This window comes from Epinephelus fuscoguttatus, linkage group LG18 (assembly GCF_011397635.1).
Source record: "Epinephelus fuscoguttatus linkage group LG18, E.fuscoguttatus.final_Chr_v1".
Lineage (NCBI taxonomy): Eukaryota > Metazoa > Chordata > Actinopteri > Perciformes > Serranidae > Epinephelus > Epinephelus fuscoguttatus.
In genome coordinates this window covers 12,121,203-12,138,963 of record NC_064769.1, presented here as the reverse complement: position 1 = coordinate 12,138,963, position 17,761 = coordinate 12,121,203, and the positions used below count along the sequence as shown (strand labels likewise).

General features: G+C 40.1%; 1 protein-coding gene and 1 long non-coding RNA gene across 6 annotated transcripts in view; one reads left to right on the top strand and one right to left on the bottom strand.

Annotated features, from left to right (window-relative positions):
- Nucleotides 1-9,708, top strand: part of usp20 (ubiquitin specific peptidase 20) — a 20,229-nt gene extending 10,521 nt beyond the window's left edge. For all 4 annotated transcript variants that reach the window (XM_049603765.1, XM_049603766.1, XM_049603764.1 and 1 more), the window contains 10 exons: nucleotides 478-523; nucleotides 630-810; nucleotides 962-1,088; nucleotides 1,190-1,359; nucleotides 1,906-1,987; nucleotides 2,388-2,496; nucleotides 2,585-2,687; nucleotides 2,772-2,840; nucleotides 2,928-3,096; nucleotides 3,478-9,708. In XM_049603765.1, coding sequence (XP_049459722.1) covers nucleotides 478-523; nucleotides 630-810; nucleotides 962-1,088; nucleotides 1,190-1,359; nucleotides 1,906-1,987; nucleotides 2,388-2,496; nucleotides 2,585-2,687; nucleotides 2,772-2,840; nucleotides 2,928-3,085 — 1,045 coding nt within the window. In that variant the 3' untranslated portion in view covers nucleotides 3,086-3,096; nucleotides 3,478-9,708. The remainder of the gene's footprint in view (nucleotides 1-477; nucleotides 524-629; nucleotides 811-961; nucleotides 1,089-1,189; nucleotides 1,360-1,905; nucleotides 1,988-2,387; nucleotides 2,497-2,584; nucleotides 2,688-2,771; nucleotides 2,841-2,927; nucleotides 3,097-3,477) is intronic.
- Nucleotides 666-17,761, bottom strand: LOC125905646 (uncharacterized). Of its 2 annotated transcripts, none has more exons than XR_007451671.1 (6): nucleotides 17,488-17,761; nucleotides 11,687-11,870; nucleotides 10,587-10,676; nucleotides 2,526-2,664; nucleotides 2,120-2,211; nucleotides 666-801 (listed from the first exon to the last, which is right to left on the bottom strand). It is a non-coding gene; the product is annotated as an uncharacterized LOC125905646 (long non-coding RNA). The 2 variants fall into 2 exon arrangements; XR_007451672.1 differs by lacking the exon at nucleotides 17,488-17,761 and adding an exon at nucleotides 12,015-12,427.

The window sequence follows — 17,761 nt, the reverse complement described above, 5'->3', positions numbered from 1 at the left end:
GACTGAGCTGTACCATTAGCTAAATCAGTGGTGCTAGGTTAGCTAGCAGTGGATAGACGCTTCCTTTGTGCTGTGATGCGGTAAGCAGGTGTAGTTCGGTAGAAAGAAAATAGTTCCTACATGAAACTGCTCACATCAGGGTCTGTGGATTATGTTGAGTAAGTGGTCATAATTTCTGGAGGTATCAAAAACAGAAAGAAAGAGGTATTAATTGTTGAGTTTTCCATATGTACATTTTTGGTGCTCTGAGCACCACAAGCCAAGTACCATCTAGTTCCAATATATTTGAGAGAAGGCAGACATCTCTACGACCGATATCTCCAACACTCCGCAACTCACACCAAAACAATCTAGACTGGTAAACAGCATTACAGGTAAGAAGAATAATATGTACTGTCCCTGTCCCTTTAATGCGTCAGAACATCAATTTAAACAAGGGTATTGTTCATTTTTTTCACAGTGTTTTGTTTTCTACAGGTTGAGAAATGGTGTCAAATATTGCAAAGTACTTAGACTTCCAGAGGTACATGTTTTTTTTAAAAATTTTTTATCTGATATCCTTCTTACTGCAGATAACAAGCTTAGTCACGCTCGTGGTATGCTTCATAAAGTGCTGTGTGTTTGTGTAGATTCTGTGCATTCACCTGAAACGCTTCCGGCACGAGGTCATGTATTCGTTCAAGATTAGCAGCCATGTGTCCTTCCCGTTGGAGGGCCTCGACATGCGACCTTTCCTGGCTAAAGAGAGTCCATCCCAGGTCACCACTTACGACCTGCTGTCAGTCATTTGTCACCATGGCACTGCAGGAAGTATGAGATAATTTCATTTCCCTCAGATAAGTGGCACAAACGATATTAGAAATAAACATGCATGCTTTATCTTCTCCCCCTTGTCTATGCGGGTAATCATCTTTCTTTCTTTCTTACTTCTTTTTTTCCTCCATTCTCTTCTATGCTGCAGGTGGACACTACATAGCTTACTGTCAGAATGTGATCAATGGCCAGTGGTATGAGTTTGATGACCAGTATGTCACAGAGGTCCATGAGACGGTGGTGCAGAATGCCGAGGCCTATGTGTTGTTCTATAGGTAAGCATTTAAAGACCTCTTAACGTGAAGCATTTATGCTGAGTCTGTTAATTCAAAATGTTGCTAATGACTGGGTTTTTTTCCCCCCTGGACTTGTGCAGGAAAAGTAGTGAGGAGTCTGTGAGAGAGAGGCAGAAGGTGGTGGCCCTCGCCAACATGAAGGAGCCCAGCCTGCTGCAGTTTTACATCTCTAGAGAATGGCTGAACAAGTTCAACACCTTTGCCGAACCAGGCCCCATCAGCAACCACACATTTCTTTGTCAGCATGGAGGTGTGCACTTAAAACTTAACCTGATGAACATCTTGTCACACTGAGAAAACATATACATGCTTCTCTAAAGGGGAACCAAATCGGCCTTACTGAGATTTTAAAGAAAAGATGCTGTTGAGTTGCATTATGTGATTGAAGACTGACTAGCAAGTCAGTGCATTTGACTCCCTGAATTTCCAAAAACCTGTTCCCACCATCTCCACACACATCTCTCTGGCCATATTATTCAGCTGTTAAAAAATGCAGGGTGGTGCTGTGGGGAGGTTTCTGGCCCCTCGAGACATTTCAGCTCTTAAAACAAATAATTCTTGTTCTTGTTAAACTGGATGGTCCTTTTAGTTTTATGACACCTGGCTCGTAGATACGTCTTAATTGGAAAAACATGGCTTTATTACTTTTGTGAGTTACAGGCCATCATTGTTCAAGAGGTCAACAGGGATAAGGGTGGGGAATTTTGTGTAGGCGGAGAAAAATCTACCACAGTCACAGGCCAGAAAAGGGGAACAGATATCTCCTTTAACTTTTACATGTTTTATCTTTGCACAGGGATCCCTCCTAATAAATACCACTACATAGATGACCTGGTTGTGATTGTTCCTCAGAATGTGTGGGAGTACCTTTACAACAGGTAAATATGCAACACACTACCGTTTTCACGTTGTTCTGGTAAGTGAAAGCTGTGCTTATCAATGCCTCTATATTATATGGGTCAAATGGCTACGTGTAATGTTAAACAAGTCATTTGTAGTGACAAACTCACAGAGAATTATCACCAACTGTGCAGCTCTCCTCAGCCCTACAGAGTGTGTTCAGCTCAGTCTCACTGATCTCATCAACACCTTCTACAGGCAGCTGTTTTTGCACAAAAGAAAAAACAAGAATAACAAAAAAATGCATCTTAATTAGTCAGTGTCAATGCAGCAAAGGCCCGTTTTGAATTTCACTGAATGAATTGCATTTGGATGCACACATTCACATTCATTTACAGCAATCTGTCACTACATAAATGTTGGTGTTTCTGTGTCCAGTTTTGGAGGTGGCCCAGCGGTGAACCACCTGTATATGTGTGCCATCTGCCAGGTGGAGATTGAGGCTCTGGCTAAGCGCAGAAAAATGGAAATAGACACCTTCATAAAGGTAAAAGCGTGCATTCTGTGAGGGTTTACCTGTGTAGGGATATGTCTCTGTGTTGGATGTTGAACGAGCAGTTTTCTCTCATCTGTAGCTGAATAAAGAGTTTCAGGCTGAAGAGGCTCCGACAGTGATCCTGTGCATCAGCATGCAGTGGTTCCGAGAGTGGGAGAGCTTTGTGAAGGGCAAAGACAACGGTACAACCCTGTGATTAGACAAACACAGTAGTGCATTGGAGTTCTTTGTCTTTACAAAAATGTTTTCATGATTTGTTTCCTCAGAGCCACCCGGTCCCATCGACAACAGTAAAATTGGTGTTATGAAAGGAGGACACATACAACTGAAGCAAGGTAAACCTCAGCACTGGTTGTAAAGATGGTAATGAGAAAAACAGACATGTCAATAAACCGCCTTTTATGTGTGTTTCTCCCCCTCAGGCGCAGACTATGGTCAGATCTCAGAGGAGACGTGGCAGTACTTGTTGGGTATTTATAGCGGAGGCCCTGAGATAGCAGTGAGACAGACTGTGGCCCCAGCTGACCCTGACAGCCTTCATGGAGAGAGGAAGATCGAGGCAGAAACCAGAGCACTTTGAGATAAAAAGAGGTTGGAATGTTTACTTATTGGGAAACACTGTAAGATAACTGTAAATCCTCATAAGACCTCACACTCCCCTTCATATACACAGACTTGCATACAATCACGTGTTTAAATATACTGTTGGATAATGTGTGACATTTTACTGGTAGCGGTGATTGTGGCACTGGTCTTGGAACAAGCACGTTTTCCACCCACTTTGCTTACATCAACCACATGAGCTCATAAATTCCTTCTGGCCAGCAGAGAGTAAGAAAGCTGCACACGTGGCCAAGAATAATGGAGGCAGCACATCGAGCAAATAAACAACTGTAAATCCAATCTGGACTGTTTGAGCTGAGGGCCCATTGTGAGTCCGTTTGTTCTCAACTTGTTTTTTATGTTCCCCAGGTCTTCTGATTCCCCCCTTTCCACTCCTGCCCTCGCAGGAAGCTGAGGAATTTGCACCTTGTTGAAGAAGCCTCGTTGTGAGCACTTTGTAAATGTAGCAACGTATTATTCTGAAGCCGTGACGCGAGAGGGTGAAACGGTACTTAAATATCACATAGTTTATTTATTGGATAACTCTGATCCTCAATGTTAAGGTGTAAACAAAAAAAAAAAAATAAGATGTCGTGTCACATCTCTGGAGCTGTTTTTGGTAGCTATGGTGTTTCAGTGGCTGCTGTAGTGACTAGGTGTCAGATACTGCTTTAGTGGCAGACAGCTGCTGGTGTCGGGAACCAGCCTGCTGAGGAGGACAGAACTACGGTGTGATGTTTGCTTTGAGGACTGCACTTTTCTTCTTCGTTGAAAGCAACAACCAAGAGACGTTAACGAGCTTTCTGTTTGCCTGTTTACTAGTTACATAGCAACAAGTTCAGACATCAAAGTGAGAGATATTACATAAATCATACTCTTGCACCTCCAACCTTAAACACACAGGATAACTGAGCCCTCAGGAATGAAGTCTTTGGTTTGTTAAAGCCAGTGAAATGATCAGATTAACAAACTTTAAAGAAAACACCACAGCAGGTTTGTGTCACACCACAGAACATGCATGTGTTCCTCAACGACCATTTTCAGGGTGGGTTTGCAAAGCTTCAAAATGCATGTTACTGCTCCTCCTTTATTTGGACCTGTAAGGCCATTTCACTGACAGGATGAGGTGTCGAGTTTGTTCGCTCAAATGCAAAATAAAATCTTTTCTGTCTTTAAAAGGATGGAAATATTGAGTCGCTCCTGTCTACAAATAGGCACACGGGCATAAAGATATAAAGACATGGCAAAGTTTTGAAAAGTCAAACTAACTTAAGTTAAATATGGCAGGAGTGCAGGAGTTATGTAAGTAGAAGGGTGTATATCTGGTGCAATAGCTGTACATTTTCCAAAGAAAGAGAATGTTGTGGAACAAAATATCAACTGTCTTCTCTAATGACAGCATACAAAGTAAGCTTGTAATTCCTCTGAAACAGTTGTCATACAGTTAGTTCTAGTCATTAAGCGACTAATAATGCAGTACCTGTTTTAACAAAGAGAGGGCAGTATTTTCACCATGTAATAATTTAGCAGAGAAGTAGAAATCTGACATCACAAATAATGAGCACAACATGCACAAATCCAAGACAGCAGTAAAGTAATTTATGATAACTATTTGATTTTTTTATTTAGTCATAATGTCTTAATTGTGCACGTTTCGCCATCAGAAAAATGAAGCTGTACCCCCCTAAGGTTAGGGATATCAAACTATGCGTTATTTACTTGTAAAAAATATTTGTGCATCTGCAAATTTCATTTCTGTTGAAGAGGCATTTTAAATTTGTACGCAAAGATACAGATCTTCACTGATTGAGACGCTTGTTTACTCAAATTATAATCTGCTCAACCCACACAGGAAGCCATTGATCAAAATGTTCCCCTAACCGCAACGCTTTGTTTCGAGAAAAAATGATTCAGATCTTGAGGTTTTCTCGTCTTTTAATATCTTCTGATCAGAGATCAGACTGGTAAACAAGGGTGTTTTCTGCAATGTAACAACATTTTAAAACAATTCCTAAAGAGCAGCCAATATGCACAGTTGCTCATTTTTGATGGCTGTTACTAAGTTTTAATCTGAAATATTCAAAGTAACATTGCATATTGTGTAGATTTTTTTCCGTTACAGCATTAGTCAATGCAAGATTAAGGTGCCAGGATTACATCTGTAAGAAATGAGTCAGTGAGTCAGTTAAAGCTCAGCAAGATAAAACACTTTTAATGTAGGCTACAGATCTGCAAAGACAAAGTTTGCCACCACATTTAAAGCAGATGACGGCTAGCATTGCATAACAAGACTGTTGAGTGTAACAGCTTTTCTGTTATTTATTAATGTTAATAATAAATACTAATTTTGAAGGCCCAGACTAGAAAAAATAAATTATTATTTTTTTCTGTTAAAGAAGCTGTATGCGACATTCAGAGCGTATCTATGATTGAGAGTCCGAGCCGGGCTTGTCTGCACACAGCTTTCAACATGGAGGTGGTTGAGCAGGCGGCTAGAAGCTAAAGGTGCTAACAATGAGAACGCATTATCAGCGGTAACTGTTGTATGAGCACATTGCAGTGGAGACGATAAGCTAGTCAGTGGGTTATATTCACAGGGTCTCACATGCACTGAAATGCACAGGCTGCCAGCACAGCTACCACAACAACAGAGAACCTCAGATAACAACACACACACAGGAAGCGTGACTGCATTCTCTGCTCAGGATGCCATTACTCCACTATATCTTTACATAGCAAATAGCAGTTTGCTGCTATATTAATACTCTGAATGTTGCATACAGTGCCTTTAAGTTGAATAATAATTTTTAATAGTACAATTATTTAAACTATATTAAAAATGGCAAGATAGTATTAAATAAAAAAAATTCTGAAGTTACAGTCGATTTACATTTACAGTTTTATGGTAAAATCCTGTTACATGTCCTGTTACATAAAGCACCAATTCACCAGTAAGTTGTTTTAAAATCTTTTCCATTATCATCAATCTTTAAAGTAGTAATTATAATTATTAGTCTTTTGCAGAAAAACATCCATAAGTTGGAGATCCACTCGGATAAATACTGCTATTTACCAGTCTAAATGGCCACAAGACGTATCAGTAAATACAAATGAGTGGCAGCCCAGCATCTTGAAGCCTGTTTGACTGTAACTTTTAATGCCAAATGACTGAAAAGAAGAATGAATACTGATTTTAATCTTTAGCTGCGGCGCAGTATTCACATAGAGATACATTAGTTCAAACCTTTTGTTGTTCCTTTTTTTTGGACACCTTTTTTGTAGCAGCACTCAAACTATGAGATCTGGTAAAGATAAAAGCTAATTATGAGCTGAAATGTAAAGAATATAGTAGTGTTATAATATATGATGCAGCACAGTCATCCTACCTTGAAATACAGTGCCTTCAAGCCCCTTCACACCCACAATGCACGTGCACAGGTGTTTTTACATATTTTTGCCTGAATATGACTGTGTGAGCATATACAGACATTAAGCATTTGAAGTTAAGTTCATGGCGTTTGTTGACCTTGAAATTCCCTGCATCGCTCTGCTCAACTGTAACCTGAGCAGAGGTGTCATCAGCCAGGATGTGTAACAGCTGTGTGGGTGTTAAAGGGTGACCGTAAACTTTCTATCTACCTTGGCTTTGGAAAGGTCTCGTTAGCGGTGTACTATTAAATCTCCCAGCTGTATTTCACTGTAAGATCAGTCAAAAGAGGTGACCGTGATCTCAAAAAATGAAATTCAAATACATGACACAAGATACAGTGTGGGGAGGGGGAGTGACGTATAAATGTGCATGAACTAAGAAGGGTATTCAGAGTGCCCATTGATTAAAAAATGTTAAAGTTTCTCTCCCGGCACTGATTTAACCCCTAAAAACTCATCTCTGTTCATCAAAATCTCATATTTAAAATCCTTTTATACCTTGAAATGGTGATCATATAACTATACATCTTTACCTGACTTAGTATGCGTGGATTGATAAATATGCAAATTAGCCCGCTCCCCAGACGCTCACCTGCAGCAGCGCATCCGTCCACCTTCGATTCTGTTCATCAAACAAACAAACCTCTGCTTGTAAACTGTATTAGATAATGTGAGCCTTTAGCTTGACCATGTTATCGGCTAATAATGTGTTGCTAATGTTGTAAACTTTTTCCCAACTGCCCTGACGAGTTGAACTCCTGCCTTTCGCTGTACATTATGGGATTGGTCTCTAAGGTTTGTGATGAAACAAACTGTCATTGGTACACTGCAGTTCCAAGGTGAAAATGCTCAACCATGGCACTGACTGCTTATTTCGCTCATGATATATGTCTTGTAGCACATAAAAAAACACCATATGGACAGATTAACAAGATTAAAAACTTGATATTCAGTGGAGGGGGTCTTTCAAGGTATAGTCTGTCATTTCGGGCTTTCTGGCCGAGAGTCAGACGAGAAGACTGATGATGATTTTCTCATTGAACTTTATTTCAGACTATTCCTTTAAAAATGTAAAATAAGTTGTTAACTTACATAAAACAAAGCTTGGCCTCAAAACGATGCATCACTTAGATTCAAAGTTAGTTTTCTTAGTTAGCTAAAACTAGAAAAACTTAGAGAATTCAGGAAAAACAAGACAGACTTGTGATACAATCTAACAAAGATCCAACAATTTCAAAAAGCTCAACAGATATTTAGAACTTTAACTATCAGATGAGCAGCTTTAACATTTCCTGAGGTATCTGTCCAACAAGACATGAAGATGGTTACTCAGAATACCCAAGATGACTTAAAAGACTCACCACAGATATTTTGACTTGCCATAGCAGGAAAAGCAGGTGTACCTTATACCATTAACAATCACCCAATTTTCTGTTTAAAGGCTTAGTTTGCAATTCAGGTGAAAGAAAGTTTATTGTTGAGTCTCATTCCCAGGTCATAAAATACAAATACTTTGGGTTGGTGGTGTCAGTATTTACAGACTTTGGTGATAAATATAAGCCCCGTGCTCTGTTTTTTGGTCCCTACCAACTCCCAAGGGAAATATCTGGCTCTTTAGCTGCTAAATGCCCCACTTTGTTTAACAGCTAGTTGCTAACTGTGCCCATCTGCAGTGGGTTTTTAGTGAAGTTGTGGGCAGGGCAGCAAACCAATAAGCTGAAACTCACTAATAACCTCTGGAAAGCTGATAATCATCGCAACCACTTTCAAGTTGTCATTTGATGCACTGTTATCAAAAAGACATCAATTATAGCCATCTTACATTTGAAGCTAACAGTCGTGATACAGCCTAGCTATTGTCACTGTCATGGCTAACATTAGCAAAAGCTGCAGTTCCTTGAATGACCACTTGAGGCTGGCTACAGAGGTGAAAACGGGGATGGATTTTTATACAACTCACCCTGTTACATTTATTAAGGCTTCAAGTTATGCATAATGAAGGGCGGGGCTGCTTTGAGTGACAGGCTGTCCATAAGACTTAGCCTACTCGACAGCTGCACCCTCCCGTCCAAATATGGTCACCCTCTGGCTCCAAAAAACCGAGACGGTGACTGCCGAAATGCCAAACTCAAGGCTTTAAAGCAGGAGTCCACAAACCAATGGGTGACATCATGTTGGCTACATCCATTATTTTATGTAGCCTATAACATTAACCCAGCAAGTAAACAAACCATCTTACAGTTGCCCAATGCTCTCAGATGAGGACATTGAATACATGGTGGTAACAGAACCTATATCAGTGGTTACGGCTCAGCGTCATCATACCTGCCTGAATGGGGCCTGAAAGAAATACTTAACAGAAATCAGCAATCATTAATGTTTTTAATTTCAGTTGAATTATTCCTGCCATAACATGTCAAACATCACCTTTGTCTATGAACTTTATTCCAGACCATGGCCTAAAGCGATCCATGTCTCTGTTTAGTTTGTTGACGTGCCCAAAGAGCAATTTAGCATTTTTAATAGCAGAGGACACTGATCTGCCCATTTGTCAAAACAGTTTTGTAGTACTTTTCTTTTTACACATGTTCAGTCTGTATGTGCAAGAGGTGATATCAAAACTAGGGGGATGTGTGTGTGTGCTATGTTGAGATACTTATTGGGGGAGTATGTGCAATTTAAAAAAAAAAAAAAAAGGCAAATCTTTGTGCAATCTTATCATCAGAGAGACACTGGGCAGCTATCAAACAGAGCAGTTTGAGCAGCCAACAGTAAAAGATTGAGGCACTGCATCTTATTATATTGCAGTGTTAAGAAGTGCCACGTGGTAATTACTCAATTATCCCCACCTGTGAGTTTGTTTGCCTTTGTTACAGCACGTAGCCATGCGTGTGAGATTTCCATTTCACTGGTAAATACAAGCATTCCTGTGGTTGGATGGAGTTCATCAGTAATATCATGACACCCTGGAGACGGCACAACAGGATTTCACTGACTTATGTTTTCCCCTCATTTTACAGTGTGGCTGTTGTGGTCATGATAATGGTGATGCCTGATAACATGGCACTTAAGTGGTTGAGCTCAATTCAATGGGATGTCTTAATGTCTGTATAACTGATGTAATTATTCATGTCTGGTTAAATGATTAAAACTGCCTGGTCTTTGATTTGATTTGTGGTTTCTTTGCTGTTATATTTATATATAAAAAACAGCCAGCACTGAAAATGGAAGAAAACTGGAACTATTGTTTCTGGATAAATATTTTAAACCACATCGAGTTGTTTTTTTAAGTGAAAAAACGGATCTGTTTGTTGAAGGTGCTTTGTCAAGCCTGAGAAGAAATACCCTGGTGATGTCATCAGGGTTATCTCAGCTTAGAGACTTAACTGTTATACCAGAAAGCCTGCATTACAACCCAGAGCCATGGAGTTTCAAAGAATAGTTTTTACCTTAGGGTGAAGTTGCTTAATTACTTTCTTGTTGAGATTTAGATGAGATGATTGAAACTACTGTCATATTTGTGGGTTAAATATGAAGCTATAGCCAGGAGACAGTTAGCATAGCGTAAAGACCGGAAACATAGGGAAACAGCTAGCACGATGGTGTTTAAAGGTATAACAATTTGCCTACCGGCATCTCTGAAGTTCACTAATCCAGTCCAGTGTGTAAGATTTAGGGGGATTTAGTGGCATCTAGCAGTGAGGACTGCAGATTGCAACCAGCTGAAATTTCTCACAATTAGAATCCCTTGTGTTCATCGTTCAAGAGGATTTTGGCAGGAGCCGAACTATTTGCAGAGTTTCATCTCCAAAAAAAAACAAAAAACCAAAAAACAAACAAACAAACAAAAAAAACCAAGTGATTTAAACGCAGTAAAAACAGCGAATAGAGCAGATTAATGTTACAAATCAATATTTCTCTGCACACAATTTGGCTTGTTGCAGACTGGCCGCTAGCCCAGAACCTGCTCATGTGTACTCACCTTTTATTTTTTTTTTGAAAAAAGAATGTATGCTCACCTTTTTTTTGATAAATGAATGTGAGCTCACCTTTTTTCTAATCCAGATGTTTTTATCAAGAGCCAAATTATCCAGAGGTGTCCTCCTCTTTGAAAACAAAACACAACCAGTGATTTAAACCTGTAAAAGCACAGAATGAAAAAGGTTTCACATTATAAATCAGTGTTTTTCCTGCGCTGTTTGGCCCGTGTCCAGCAAATGCTAATGTGTGCTCACCTATTATCTATGATAAGATCCAGACATTAAGGAAGTTTTTACGTGGAGCTAAATTATCTGCAGAGGTTTCTTCCCTCTCCAAAAGAAATGGACCTGGTGATTTAAGCCTTTAAAAACACAGAATGAAGCAGTTTTAGGTAAAAAAAAAAAAAAAAAAGTGTTTTCTGGGGGGCTGCCAACTATGGTGGCTGACGAAAAAAGCGCAAAAGGTCCCATCTAGAGCCAGTGTTTATTCTGTTTCATTTTTGCCAATATATACCCCTAAATCCTAAACACTGGACCTTTAAACCTGTACAAAAACTGACAGACCTTACTTACTCAGACAGAGCTAGGCTAGCTGTTTCCCCTTGTTTCCAGTCTTTATGCTAAGCTAAGCTAGCAGGCTGCTGACTCCAGCTCCATATTAAGCATGCAGACATGAGAGTGGTATCAATCTTTTTATCTAACTCTCTTTAAAAGGGTGAATAAGTTAAGCTCTCTAAATGTCAAACTATTCCTTAAAACGACATGAGAATATACCGTTACAAGAAGGGCCTTTCTCAAAGACACTTCTGACTGCATTGTAAGAAAAGACAGGACATCTTGTCCTCAGCTGTAAAGATGTGACCAGTCTTTACAAATCTGTCTCTTGTGATTCCTGTTGATGAGTGTAATGCCACCTCTTTAGATTAGATACATAATTAAATATGTCCAGATAAATTAACACACGCATATTAAAATGAGTCATCTCTTCCTAGGACACACTGTCTGGGATTATGTCCATTTCAGCTTCATCACTACTCATCTAGAGAAAAGCTTTGATAAATAGGTATTTTTTAAGGATGAGGCAAATAAACTGGTTGTTTTGTTCTATTGTTTACGTAACTCAGAGAGAAAATATGGGTACATGTGAGACACAGAGTGAGAGGGCTTACCTGTTTCGATTTGAGAAAGAGGGGGCAACTCTCAAGTGAGCAGCTGTGATGTCATCTCAAGTCCCATACGTATGCTGAGCTGTATCCAGCCCAGACAGAGGCAGACCAAGAGCAAAACACACCGGGCTGATGCGAGGATATGATGCACACACTGAGCGTTCTTGAGGACGGGAGAATTGACAGGCTGTTCAGGTAAGAGACAAAAAAACAACACAAAAACTGGCTTAGAGGACATGAATGCAGCTGCAGCATCGGTCCACATCACATTGCCTAAAATACTGGCATGTTTCCTGCACTGCGTGCATGTCATCAATGCTGGGATACTTACTGGGATATATTTCATGACACACCGGATTTACCGATGAATAATTAAACATCCCATAGCAGTAGTTGCACAGGCCATTGGATATTAAATCAGCAGATCACAATACAGCGAGAATCCAGGACAGCAAGGGAGGCAGGCTTCCAGAGGGTTGCCCCTTCTGTGTCCATTCACTGGGATGGGATGGGTGTGGCGAGTAGCAGCAGACCACTTGTCCTTTCCATCCTCATCATTAATGCCATTTTTTTCATACTGTTGCTAATTCACTCTCTGTGCACCAGCCAGCTTTGCATGCTGAAGGTCAGACTATAGATTTAGGAGGGCAGGTTGGGATCTGCATTAATGAAGTGGAATAATTACCAATTATGCATGGAAATATCTGTGTCAGGGAAAAAATGAGCTGCATAGATCCTCCTGTAGCTCTGTGACGGCTCTGAATCTGCTGACTAACTGTATGAAGTACAAAGTATAAACAGCTGTTCATCTCACGGAATCATCGGTGTAATGTTATTTGCAAAAATAACTCTTGTGGAAATGATCTGTGTCTGTTGCTACAGCTGTCAGAACAAACTGGATTCGGCTAAGGTTGTATATACATTTTTAATACTCCAGATTATGAACACTTGAGTTGTTACCCCATTTTATCTAAGAGTATGCACTGGTTACCCCTCTTCAACTGTGCTCACAGCACTCCAGATGTTTGCTACAAGAGTCTTAAATCAGTGCTGACTAGCAGGGGTGTAGCACCAAATTCTGTGCTCTGTGGCCCCCAGCCCTTCCTCTTCCATCTATCAGTTTTTGCACTAATTTAAAAATATTTTTTCTTGTCTTTGAAACTCTTCCTCATGGTCTTGCACCAGCCTGTTCGACATGTTTCGACATGTTTTGCAATGAATGATCTTTACGTAAAGCTTTCAGTTTCAAATTACAGAACACATTTTTTTTTGTGTGAGGCAGCTTTTAGTTGTCGTGCTTTAAGCAGTTGAAACATTCTGCCTCAAGGACCTGAGAGCAGCCCTTAAACTAATAACCCAATTTTTCAGCCTGGCTCTCATTAGCATGTTTTTAGATGTTTTTTATGCCTTATGTGCACACTGTATACATTTGTCTCATAATGAACTTGGGACCATTTAACTTGTCTTGAAAATTGACACTGGAGTGTCAAAAAGGAACGGCACATGTTGTTCTTATGGTCAAAGACAGTCCAAATATATTCGTAAACATGAATAACTCTCTCCCAAATCTAAAACTAGAGTGCTAAAACTCATTTTGTGATGTCATAGGGTACAGTATAAAGTCTGGAGCTGCTCCATACATTCTGTGGATTCACAAAATCAGGCTTCCATCCACTGGAGCAGCTCCATACTTTATACCCTATGACATCAACAGTTTGAGACTTCTCTGGTTTCAGGCTTTGAGAGAGAGTATCTTATGTTTCCAAATATTGATTGAACATTCCTCTGCCACAGGCCTAACATATTGGAATTCTTAATTTAGATGGTGTTCACCTTTAATCTGCTACTAACTATCCTCCCTCCATTTCTTTCCACAGGGATACATGAGATCTTATGTGACAGCCATGCTTCGGCAAGCTGAAGTAAGGATAACAAACATGACACAGGGAGCATTTCATTTATCAGAGCTCCAGTATGAGCAGGCTCTGTGGTGATCCTGTGCCCAACTATAGTAAAAATCAAAGTGCTGCAGCACCGTCAGAGGAGCAAGTCACCACAAAGATATCCTAAGAGAAGCCTCGCTGGACAGACTGTAGCACAGTGATTCAGCTCCTCTCTCTGGGAACCCTCTCTCTGTGTTTTTTTCTGCAAAGGCAACCGCTGTAAATATTTACATGCCGTGTCTGGCAGCTCTTAGAGACGAAGAACACCTTGAGAATAATGACTCTGTGACCCTTTAACTCATGGTAACTCTTGTCGGGCCCTGCAGGCAGGGCTGGATGTGAGACTTGTGTTTTTTTCGGGTGCTGAAAACAGGAGGGAACTGGATCAGTAGCTCCACTAATTGTTTTGTGGTACTTTGTGCCGTGCCTCCCTTTCCCTGCTTGTGTTTTTTTTTTCCATTGCAAGCCTTTTTACAGGAGAGAACACAGATACACACATTCCAGCGAAACAGCCTGCATGTATTTCGCTACACATGCCAATTCATTGCCACATACCTGAATGTTTGCAAATTATAATGATCAAACATCTCGTCTTGTTTTTCTATTTAGCTGGCATTTATGGAAAATATATGCGTATATAATTTATAATAATTGCAGTAATTTTGCATGCATATTATTTAGTATATTGTACAATACCTTGAAAATCCACTGGACTGTTAGATGTGGGTAAAAATTTAAGTTCTCAGTACATGTAAATATGTTATAAATTGTGTAAAAATGCAAAACATATTAGTGAAGCTGGTGAATTAGTGTGGATGAGTGTGTATACTGACGCCTTCACACCTGTATCTCCTGATCTGTTTGCACACACACACACACACACACACACACACACACACACACACATCATGGGCTGTGCCATGTGTTCCCAGCTGGTTGACATGTGGACTGTGAGGGCGAGCAGGACGGGCCGCAGGGCCATGGAGCTCACCGCCTACCCACAGATGCTCCAGGGAGGCTACCACAGAGTGACGGGCCTCCACTACATGTCCTCCTTCTCTGACGCCGAGGACTGTTGTGATGACAGCAGCTCAGGCAGCTCTCTCACCTTGGACTGGCAGACACAGGGCACCGATGGCTGACATACAACCTAAAGCTGTTATACTATCAACATTTAAACAAACATGATGACATACAAAGGAAATGTGGTGTATTTGCAATAAATGTGATTGGAGTTGAAGAGAAATATGATGTGAGTGATGTTTGTTTTCATAGTTTCCTCTTTATTTGATTAAGCTTTTTTTTTGTTGATAAAGTGGTTTTCCAGATGAGCTTTGTTGCCTTTCTGTTTTCATCAAGAACGGATACATGTAAGAGCATTTTAATGTTGTAGGTTTGTCCACTTTTAGATACTTCTTACTACTACTGGGTAGATTAATAGAAAGTAGAAGTAAAAGCACTCTGATGATCAGTTCCTGTGAAATATGATATTAGATAATCATTCATCATCATCATTAGATCACATCAAGTAGTAGTAGTAGTTTACATATATTCTATTGAGTAGTTTCATTTATAACTATGTCTTTTTTCTAGGCTGTATGTATTATTACATTAGAAAAGTAGAGTAAGAAAGTCAATGTTTGTCTGAAATGAACTGGAGTGGAAGTATAAAGCAGCACAAAATGAAAATACTCAAGTAAATGTCAAGTATGTCAAAATTGAATTTTAGTACAGTACTTGAGTAAAAGTACTTTCCACCATGTGGACTGCTGTCATCCATAAAACCATCATTATCCTGTACTACGTAAAGTAATGACAGATTATGATGTTGGGCAATCTAATCACCGGATCATGCAACCACAACAATCTAAACTGCAGTGGAAAGTTTCATTGTTTTCCAACCAACCACTCATCCCATATTTTGCCAACAGTAATGCATGAAGTCATTTTCTCAGCATGACCGCCACAGTGCGCAAAAGACATGCTGGCTCACAAGCAGTCTGACTCTGAGTCAGATCATAATTATCTTTTTACCCACTGTATTACACAGACCCCAAATGTGATCTAAGTTTCAAATTGATCCTCAGCTGTACTTTTCCTCTCTCTTACAGGATCCCCATGTGCTGTGGCAGAATGTACACCAGCATTGTACTTAGGTACAGTTGTGGTAACTGTACACTAGGGATGGGGCCGATCCGATTCAGTCTCGATATCGTGTTCCGATACCAACATAAATCACGGATCGGAAATTTCCGATCCACGAGCCGTGTCTGTGCTTTCACGTTGTCTGCTGGAATGATATGATGATTACTACATAGTAGTGTTGCACTGACCAAGGTACTAAAACACGATGGTACATATGATACCATAATGTTGGAGAAGGCTGTAGTACTACGGTACCTCAGGTACCACTACTGTGGGATAAGATCAAAGATCAAATTTTCCACTACAGAGCTCTATGGTGCGAGCATTTTACTCGCATTTGCAACTAAAAATAGTTTTGTGCGTGCAAAATAAATCATTCAGTATGCTGTGTGAGTACAGATTTCAACCAGCAGCAGAAACTAAAGGCAAATCCTGCCGGTTGTGGGTTGAACGGGGGTCACGGTCACAGACACAGATGGGAATGTATTCCTGTCAAATACGGCGGAGGCTCATAGTGCTGCGAGCCACAAGAACGGCTTACCGGCGACAGCGACTCCAGGTCTAATAATGTCCTCTTCTTGGCGTCATGACTGCCCAAAAGTACCTGAACACTTATCACTTATTGATGCTGTTTTTGAAGTATGAATAAGTCAATAAGTAATTTATTCCATTGAAATATCATTGATGTATTATAGAAAAGTGATTTAGGGCGTCAAGCTTCTCCATTCATTCACATAAAACTGATAGCCAATTACAACCTAGAATAACCTACTTTATAAGTATTTGGATATGCGCGTCACATGGGCTATATCTTAAATGCAACATTAAACTATGTGGGAAAATGCTGAATTAAATCAGGGAAGCCCTGCATAGGCTATTTGTTGTGGAATTCGACAATTATAGTGGAGAAAATGAGCCCTTTCTAAATATTTGTGACTCTTGGGGAGCATTGTCTGCGCCTTTGGGCATTGAATCACGCGATCACATGAGGTAAATACCTTTTTCTTTCGCGTTTCAGGGGGAACATCAGACCCAGGGAACATAGGACCCTTTTTCGGAAAAGCGGGGAACATAGGACCCTTTTCCGGAAAAGGGTCCTATGTTCCCCCCATGTTCTGCACCCAGGGAACATAGGACCCTTTATCGGAAAAGGGTCCTATGTTCCCCGGTCCCTATATTATGAGGAAACATAGGACCCAGGGAACATACGTACGGTCCCAACAGAACTATAACATCATACTCAAACAAAAGTACTGTCACAAATTTTACTCGAGTAAATGTAAAAATACTTGTGTAAATAAGTACTTTGATAAGTAATATATAATACTACTAATAAATAACACCTTGAGGCTACAAAATAAATTAACTGTTGACACTAGTCAACAATACATAGGAAAATAGGTTCTGTAGGAGGTCCTTTGCAGCCAGTACTATTAATTATAAATATACAAGAGACAAAACTCAATTACAATTACACTAACCTACAATAATTAAAAAGATCTTACCATGGTGGGTGACACAACAAGCAGTGTTAAGCCACACGAATTCAATAACTTGACACTTCTTAGGGGATTAACAGCAGATAAAATATCACCAAAGTAGACAAAACAATAACTGTATAATCAGTATAAACTCCACAGCTGGCCTTTGTTGTTGTTATTTACTTGTCGTTATTTGCTTGCTTACAATACTGACAGACTTTGTTGTTGTGCCCACTTGTTTGAACGTCAGTCTGAGTCTTGAGTACCATGAAGTCCTCTTCAATCTGCTCCAGACAAGTTCAACTTCTCTTGGTCAAGGCATAGCCTAAAGTAACAGTTCACTCAGCCTCGTCACAATCCCAGTATAACCAGTCCACTCAGCCTCCTTGTCCCAGTATAACCAGTCCACTCGGCATCTGTGTCCCACATTAGCAGTCAAAAACTGCTGAAAGTCCAAAACCACCTCACTAAGGGTAAAAGTTCCTCCGTAACACATAAGTCAAAAACAC